The 9,797-nt window shown below is 40.6% G+C and overlaps 1 protein-coding gene across 1 annotated transcript; it reads right to left on the reverse strand.

Annotated features, from left to right (window-relative positions):
* On the reverse strand, positions 1 to 1,203 carry LOC112193037 (aquaporin TIP1-1). The gene is made up of 2 exons (XM_024333047.2): positions 706 to 1,203; positions 1 to 615 (listed from the first exon to the last, which is right to left on the reverse strand). Exons 1-2 carry the CDS (start codon positions 1,087 to 1,089, stop codon positions 238 to 240), a joined length of 762 nt encoding a protein of 253 aa, XP_024188815.1. The 5' UTR covers positions 1,090 to 1,203; the 3' UTR covers positions 1 to 237.
* Positions 1,204 to 9,797: the final 8,594 nt, after the last annotated feature.

Consider the following 9,797-nt stretch of genomic DNA (forward strand, 5'->3'; position numbering starts at 1 on the left):
TTTAAAGTAACAAAAAAAAACTTGAAAGAAAGTTGAATTAATCATACAACCGAAGCATACATAATAATAAAATCAGTTCCAACCCCAATCGCTCCAGGAACAACACAAAATGCTTTCCCATAGCAAAACAACGAGGAGTCGAGGATGACAATGATGATCATAACTTAATTTCTTGGGATGAAAAATCGAAGCACAAGATATCCATACATGAAAAATCTCTCTCTCTTTTTTTTTTTTCTAGGCGTATTCACCGCCGGCCAGTGGCTCGTGGCCGCTGTGGCTGATGAAGAAGAACTCATAAACAAGCCCGGCGATACCGCCGCCGATCAAAGGTCCGGCCCAGTAGACCCAGTGGTTCTCCCAGTTCCAGCTCACCAAAGCCGGTCCGAAAGACACGGCCGGGTTCATGGAGGCTCCGTCGAATGCCCCACCCGCCAAAATATTGGCGCCAACGATGAAACCAATCGCGATGGGCGCGATTGTTCCCACGTTCCCCCTCTTGGGGTCAACGGCGGTGGCGTAGACGGTGTACACCAGCCCGAACGTCATCACTATCTCGAATACGAACGCGTTCCACACACCAACTCCGGAGGACAGAGCAAAAGCAGAGGTGGTCTGCGGAGCACGGAATCAAAACCAGTTAGGTCATATAATTAATAACCGTATTAACTAACTTGAAGAGAAGTTTAGTAATAACAAACTGACCTGGCCGTTGGTGGCGAACTTGAGAAGCAAGCAAGCGACGGTGGATCCGAGGAGCTGAGCGACCCAGTAGAGGATGCCACGTAGGAGAGAGATGTTACCTCCGACGAAGGCGCCGAAGGTGACGGCGGGGTTGACGTGTCCGCCGGAGATGTTGGCGGCGACTGCGACGGCGACAAAAAGACCAAAGGCGTGAGCTAGGGCAGCGGCGACGAGTCCAGCGGGAGTGGTGGAGCCGTTGTCGGTGAGTTTGTTGAAGGCCATGCCGGAGCCTTCGCCGGCGAAGACGAAGATGAGAGTGGAGATGAACTCGGCAAGCCCGGCCTTGAGGGCGTCAGGGTGGTAAGTATCCTCGGGTCGGCCCACGGCAATATTCCTGATCGGCATGGCGGGTTAAAGATCGGACGGCGGAGGTTTGAAGCTGAGAATGGAGTGTAGTACAGTGTCTACTTCACTACTGGTTCTGAGGGAGGGCTTCGTGTGGTGAGTCTTGCTCTCACGGTCGATACTTATATATTGAACTTGACAGGGGATGGGGAACCGGCTACAGGCGGTTTCCGGTGGCAGAAGGGATTGGAATGGAGAAGCTGATTGGTGGACAGGCTGTGAAAATAGCGAAATAATTCGAAATTCGGAAATTTTTTGAAAATTTTAGTTTCTTCGACCATCTGATCTCTCTTTGTTCATACAGCGAAGCACTGCGCCGCGGATGTGTCCTTGATGGGACACGTGGCACCGATGATAGGGACACCTAGCGTGCCAGTGGATTGCTGGATTTTGTCTTCCTCTGTTTCGTCTCCGGAATGATGGAATTCTGTGGTTTTTAGGGCATTTTAATTTTATGAAGAAGGGATACAACTCTTGATCTTCCTGGTGGATCTTCTTCTTCTTTGGAAGGGATACAACTCTTGATCTTTGCTCAATTTTCGATCAATTCGTTTCAGTTTGTCTAATCCTAGGAGCTTCGGAGAAAGAGTTTAAAAAAAAAAAATTAATTGTTGTATTTTCTCTTTTTAAATGCCAAACTCTCCTGTCGGCATGTAGTAGAATTGTTATATATACACACACACTATGTATATTAGTTAATAGATACAAATAAAGGTCTACTGAATGAGATTTATTAACTTATTATGTGTATTTATACTACTTAAAGGTGCAAATTGTATGATTGTAATGGAGATGGGGTCAGTTTCCCTACAATTTAAAGCCACTTTTTTAAGGAGGCATAAAGGCAAACGGTGGCAAACAGAAAGACAATGATTTTTTGTTTTCCTTTACATGATTTCTTTCTCTTTTTTTATTTTATTTTTGAAATAGAAGGTTCATTGCATTAGATGAGCAGCTAAAAAGTCAGAGTCTACATATCCTTAAAAACAAAAAAACGGCTGGATAACAACCAAGCTCCTATGTAAGTACTGCAAACTCATTACAATTCAAATGGAGCTCACTTTTTAAGCAGACTCATATACAAAGAACAACTCCGTGTCTTCTGAGGCAAAATCATCTTCTAGTCAACCATCCGCCAATCACGCAATTGTAGTACGAAATAGAAAGCTACTTCCCAACAAACAAATAGGAGTAAATTCTTTATCCATAAGCCGCTCTCTCCAGTCCAACTTGAAATAATTACCAATTTTGTATAACCATGATCTGAATTACGACTGACACTTTAAAGACCATAAAGCCCAATAGCACCCAAGGAGGTCAAACTCTCGGGCCAGGCCAACATAAAGTACTAAGTAATTGTTGAATGTGTCAAGACACCCTCCATCATGGCCCAATTCTGAATAGAATCCAAACCAACCAAACGGGCCCAGACCCTAAGGCCAAAACCAAGGCAACGAAGCTGACAGGAGCACCCTTACGCCTCCGTTGCCAAACTGCAGTTGATGATACCGCCACCATCTATGGCGGCCTTCATTTCCACGACATGATCCACCAAAACTGAGACTGGAAACCAAGAGTCTGATCCAATCACTAGCTCTACCAACTGATGATCAACTCCGATCCAAACCCAGCGATTGAATCTTCACACCAACCCAAACAGAGATGGAACGCTGACACGTGATCCCAGCGCTGATCTGCTACACTAAAGTCTCGATCTAACCTTGACCTCGATCTGTTACACTCGTCGGACTTTCACCAAATCCGGCCAGCTAATACCGCAACCCTTGAAGAAACGGTGAGGGGAAGGTACTCGACGGCAAGCGTCGCTATGCAGGTCGGAATCCGGAAGGATGGCGCCGCTGCTGTGAACTTGAAACCCTAGGACAGGCAGAAGAAGGGTTTGATTTCTATCTCTTTCTATGAAATGAGGAATTGGGAAATGTCGGGATTAAAGGTTGAAATCTTTCTCTTTTTATTGTTTTGTAATGTTTGAAACAATTTCAACTTATTTATGTTTTTTCCTATTCAAGTGCCAAAGTCATGTGTTGGAAATTATGGAAAAAGTGAAGGATGATAACTCTATCCACATAGTATCATATTTGTTGTATGTTATTTTTATTTGTGAAAAAATTGTCCAATTTCATTGTAAAGAGTCAGTACAAAAGATATAACTCTATCCACATATTATCATATTTGTTGTATGTTATTTTTATTTGTGAAAAAATTGTCCAATTTCATTGTAAAGAGTCAGTACAAAAGATATTACTAATAAAAGTAGTGAGTTTATTAGAGTAAACATTATCGGAAAAAAAAAAGAAAAAAAAAAGAAGATTAATTTCAGTTTACCCTCTTGAGGTTTAGGGGTGTTATCATTTCAGCCCCTCTATTTTAAATTTTAAATTTTTATCCCTTAAGCTTTCCAATTTTAGTATTCCGTGTCCAATCTCTCATGCCTAGTCAAAATTAGACGTTAACTCCGATAATAGGTCCCACTTTGAGGGCTAAAATGGTCATTTCAAGACAAAAAGAAAAAACCAAGACCAAATTCGACCCCTCTCTCTCTCCTCGGCCTTTTTAGAGAGAAAGTATGGCGGACTATAAGTGAATGACGGTCGTCGACTCTTCCACGGCTGACAACTACTCTCCGTCCAGGAGAAGGAAGATCTTACCCTCCTCTTCTCTCTCTTCCCTCTCTCTAACCCCAAAAGCCCACATACTTTCACAGCTCCACATTCTTTCGCAAAGGCCAGATGAAAAAGACCAATCCAGGTTTCTGACCCATCAACTGAGCCGATCCTAACCTAGATCTTATACATCCACATCAATAATCACACATAAAACTCCTCATTATCTTCCCATTCAAGAATTTACAATTACGCACACCGAATAACCGATTTCCATGAACTCCAACCTTCTTTAGCCACCGTAGATTTCAAATCTTGATCGAAAACCACATAGCAATCGCAATCGCAAACTCAACCACAACAAAAGCTCCAAGGCATGAGATCCCTCTGGATTAGAGATGAGCTCCTTAGCCACAGCTGCTCAACACATAACAGGTTTTTCAGAACAAAAACGATTTGCTACAGATCTAGTGTTGTATGCAATGAAATTAAACAAAACAAAAGCATATTTGTACATGAAACTCTATATCGAAACATGAAGAACACTAGCTGAAGGCGTTGAACTGAAAACATGAGCCTTCACTTCGTCTTGCATTGAGCGGATGGCATCCCACATGGAGTCGAAGAGGCGGTTGCGACCAAGGAGGTCGACCATGAGGTACCAGCCCTTGGGGGAGTGCTTGTGGGCTAAGTGGCCCATTGGAAGAACTTGACGGCGGAGAAGGGGTAGTCGTAGGAGAGGTGGAGGACTTCGATGACGACGGCGGGGGTGGGGATGATTCCCGTGGAGGCAAGGCCGGGGCAGATTTGCTACGGCGATTGGCGGAATAGGATCTTGTAGATGATCCAGAGTTGCAGAAGTTGGAGGCGGGGAAGTCGAAGCTGAGGCTCTTGGTGACGGTGGAGGAAGAAGAAGAAGAAAAGAGAGATAGAGAAGGAGAAGGGGTTGAGACGAGGATAATGGTGATGGCGGAGCAGAGGTCAAAACGACGTCGGATTAGGGTTTTTTTTTTTTTTAATTTATCTTCAAATGACCATTTTAGCCCTCAAAGTGGGAATCATTATCGGAGTTAACGTCTAATTTTGAGGGAGCATGAGAGATTGGACATGGAAGACTAAAATTGGAAAGTTTAGGGGGTAAAAATTTAAAATTGAAAGTAGAGGGGGTGAAATGATGACACCCTCAAACCTCAGGGGGATAAACTGAAATTAATAAATAAAAAAAGTGTTAAATACTGGTTACTCTCTATACTTATAGGGTTTCGTAGTTTCAGTCCCTGACCTTCGAATTTCACTTAAAAAGTCTCTAAACTATCAATTTTCTCCTATTTCGTCCCTGCCATCAAGCTCCGTCCAAATTGCCCGTTAAATTGCTGACGTGGCATTCCTCACGGGATGAAATGTCTAATTTAGCCTCACTTACTTTATTTATTTATTTATTTTCTTCTCTCTCTCTCTCGTTTTTTTTTTTTAACCTCTTCTTCCTCCTCCTCTGTTTATCTATGTCTTCTTCTGCCAAAAACAAACCCAGCTCTCTCCATCTTCACTTCCTTCTCCCTCAACCTCCTCCACTTCTCCTCCTCCTTCGAACCCACCTCCACAACATCATCAACTTTCACTTTAACTTCCAAAGGCCATTCACATAGGCCAAAACAGATGCAAATATGCAATTCAATCAATCAATCGATTCAATTCTCATTCATAGAGGCCAAAACATATGCAATTCAATTATTAAATTAATCAATTGCAAGGTTCTAAAAAACGCTAGGCGCTAGTCGGGCGAAAACCCGGGGACTAGGGCCCAGGGGCCTAGGCGGTTTTTTATTTTATTTATTTATAATTTTTATAACATATAATTATATAAATAAAAATTATAAAATGTATTATAATGTTTGAAAATAATGAAAATACTTAAAACATAATACTTAAAATCCCATGATTCCTATCATTATCAGATACAATTTCAAAATTGGAAAAACAGGTGCCAGATGCCAAAATGTCAAATGCCCAAAACCGGATACAAGTTCAAAAATTCAAAAGAGAATAACAAATATTTATTTGGATTATTTGCTGCAATGTTGCCACGATCCAACACCATGCAACTAATCAACTATACAACTAAACACGTATACAATTCAATTGCCAAATTAGTAAAGCAAAGCAGCAAAGCAAATATCCATACACTCATCCAAAGCAACCCAGAATAATTGAATACCCAACAAAGCAGCAACTTACCAAGCGTCCAAGCAAGATTTCGACTGAAGATTGAAGAATCGAACCCAGAATATGGAAGAGAGCAAAGGAGGAGAGGCTGGAGTGCAAAGGAGGCTGGAGAGCAATCGAACCCAGAAACTCGATCTTACCAATTAGGCAAGTACCATCGTCGAGGAGAGGATGGAGAGCAAAGGAGGCCACGCGGCCGCGCTAGAGACTCGGAAAGAGAGAGCGGGGGGAGAAATGGCGGCTGCAGTCACTGCAAGACTAACATAGAGTCGATTTTGGGTTCAATTTTTAGTTTACTACGATCGGTTTGTTGAGTTTATCAATGAGTTAAAAAAAAAAAAAAAAAAAGTAGGCAGCTCTTAGTCGCCTAGCTCCCAGCACCGAGGAAGACCCGCCCAGGACGCCTAGACTTCACCCCGCCCGACTAGGCGGCAGAAAATCGGCCCAGCGCCTAGCTCAAAGGACTAGACAAAAATCCGAACGGTAGTGTGGCGCCTAGGCCGATTTTTAGAACCATGATCAATTGATTCAATTCACATCCAAAATAGATACAGAGGCCAAATATTGATATTTCAAAACATATACAGTAAGCAAAGTCATCCAAAATAGCTCGAACCCAGCAACTTAATCGAACCCAAAAACACCATAGCCCAAAATCAAAAACTTAAGAATGAGAAACTTAACAAGAGATTCAAGAAATTCGAACCCAAAAATTGAGCTTGAAGAATCACCGAGTTTGAACCCAGAAATCGAACCCAAAATTTCTCTAAGCTTGAGTCACCGAGCTTCACAGAATCACAGCTTCAGGAAGAGTCAAAGAGAGCAAACCAAGAGTGAAGAGTTCGAGCCTTCGACTGAAAAGTGTAAACCCAGACATTGTGAGATTGTGAGAATCATGATTCATGAGAGAGGCAGCAAATCAACTAAAAGTCTAAAACCCAGAAATTCGACTTACCAGCAAGGCAGCAAATCAACAATTTCACCGACTGGGAGAGAGGTTGAGAATAGAGGGCCCGTGCTGCCGTGCCTCTGAGAGAGAGAGAGAGAGAGACGGTGTATCGTCGTTTTGATTTCAAACCCAAGAACCCTATCTTCGATTCTTCGTCGATTTGGTTTTTAAGTTTTAAGAGAGCGCCTAGCTGCCTCCTCTTGCCCTCCGCCACTGAAGCCTCCCGATCTCGACCTCACGATCGTCTCCGCCAAGCACCTGAAGAATGTCAACTGGAAAAACGACGACCTCAAGCCCTATGCAGTCTTCTGGGTCGACCCTGACCTCCTCCTCGCCACCAAATCCGACGACTCCGGCTCCACTCGACCCATCTGGAATGAGTGCTTCACTTTCCCCCTCTCCTTCTCTCTCCATGACTCCTTCCTCACCCTCGAAATCTTCCACTCCAAACCCTCCAATACTCCCAAACCCTCAGTCGGCTCTCTCCACCTCCCCCTCAAAGACCTACGCGACTCGGATAAATAGAGGAGGAAAGAGATGGAAGAAGAAAACGCAAAAAGAAAAAAAGAAAAACAGAAGAGAGAGAGAGAAGAAAAAAAATTAATTAAAAAAAATTAAGTGAGGGTAAATTAGACATTTCAGAGCGTGAGGAATGCCACGTCAGCAATTTAACGGGTAATTTGGATGGAGCTTGACGGCAGGGACGAAATGGGAGGAAATTGAGAGTTCAGGAACTTTTTAGGTGAAATTCAAAGGTCAAACACTGAAACGACGAAATTCTATAACTATAGAGAGTAACCAGTATTTAATAAAAAATAAAAAAACATTATCGATCTGATAGGTAACGTACGTCTGCAGCTCGTGTTGCATATATATTTAATTAATGTACAGTTCATCGAAGCAGTTTTTATAATTATTTTTGTTATGGACTTATGGTTCACTTTTTTTTTGGATAACGCGATCTGGAAGACTCCAATGGATGAGATATATATCCAAACATTATCTTCTTCTATACTTACTACTTAGGAAAGAGATTAACATGTCTATATTGTCTAGAATCTAATTTTAATAAGATATTTGTGTCTAGAAAGCTTGTAGTTTAATTAACTGAGAATTAATATATAAAATGAGACAAATTTCACTATTTGTCTAGTACTTAATGACTTTGCTGACAGGAAGCATTCCTCGCATCCTCACGTTAGAGTTCGAACTCAGCCGAGTTTTTTGCATAGCTAGACAAGATATAAGACCTAAGAGGTCGTCACCTCATGCCTACGTACCTCATTTTGTATGGGTACGAAGAAAAAATTTCTATGTTCTAAACATGATAAATATTACAAAATTCATAACTTACCATTTAGCGTAATTAGTAGTAGAAGTCTCTTACATGCTTTTAGCAAGTTTGGTACTTGAATTCTTTCACCATTTTTTTCTTTCTATTTTACTATAATAAATGCTCATTTTCATGATTCACCTTGAGTTTCAAAATCTAAAATTCGAACATACTTTCCTTATCCTACTTTTTTCTTCACATAGATTCACAAGTAATTAAGATCGAGAAGAAAATCTTCAAAGAGTTCAACTAAACCTTAATATTTGGCAAAGCAATATAGGAATAGGCAGGAGTTGTGGGCCTTGTAACAGTTGTAACGAGTTATCTTTTCGACAGTTCGACCATTGAACCATCATTTTGGGATATCAGGATATGCATATGCCTTGCCTTTGTCTTTCGAATATCACATATTAATTCATACAATTAATGTAGACCTGGCTACTATAGGACAGAAAAATTTCTCCTCTACCTGCATCCAGATATGATAAAAATCTTGGTGATGGCCCTAGATATCACCGACCACAGGCGACTGATCACGTAATCGTATATCGGAGGTGACCGGCACAGCCGCCCTGGCTCTATGAATTTCAATTTCTTACGCAAATACAATTATGCAAAATGTGTTCCATCCAAATGGGACCAAGAACAAGGATGTGGTTTCAATTGATGACTGTACTTATACAATCTGTGGCCATGAGTATTCACGAGGTCGAAGGACGTGACAATACGTTTGCGGTTGTTGTTAGTCATTCAAGAACAAGGAACTAATTTTATGGCCGCCCTACTCATGAAAGAGAGAGCGAAAGATAATTCTAAGTAATATGATGTTTTTCTCGTGTACATATTCAAATTGTTGAATTAATGCTGTATGGATTTCATAATTAGAGCAATTCATTTTCAAATCACTATATAAGAACGTGACAATATATTTATGTTAGCTCTAGTCATTCAAGAACAAAGAACTAAAAGCACATGTGATTTCATGAGCCTCAGCCTGTTTCCTAATATTTTAACATGGAGTATGAATGATATGAGAGAGTGACAGATAATTCTAACTTTTTTATGGTGTATTCCAATTTTTGAATTCATACTTTTTAAATTTCATGATCATAATAGAAGTTCAATTTCAAATCTATATAATAGTAAAGAAATAAGGAACTAGTTTAATTTTCCAAGAGAAAATAAAAGAGCGACAAATAATTTTTAGTATAGTGTTTTCCTTGCGTATTTAAATATTTGAATTCATACTAATATGAATTTCATTATCAAAGCAGTTTATTCTCAAATCACTATATAAGGACGTGACAAGATATTTATGTTGGTTTTAGTCATTCAAGAACAAGAAACTAAGCACATGCAATTTTATGAGCACCAACTTATTTCCAAACATTTTAACATGAAGTAGGAATGAAGGAAGAGAGCGACATATAATTGTAACTTTTCTGTGATGTATTTGGATTTTTGAATTCCTATTTTTTAAATTTCATGATCAGAAGTGCATAACATAATCTGAATTTCAGATCTATTTAATAAGTTCGAAACAAGGAACATTATTAATTTGCCAAGAGATAAAAAATAA

The sequence above is a fragment of the Rosa chinensis genome, chromosome 3, assembly GCF_002994745.2.
Source record: "Rosa chinensis cultivar Old Blush chromosome 3, RchiOBHm-V2, whole genome shotgun sequence".
Lineage (NCBI taxonomy): Eukaryota > Viridiplantae > Streptophyta > Magnoliopsida > Rosales > Rosaceae > Rosa > Rosa chinensis.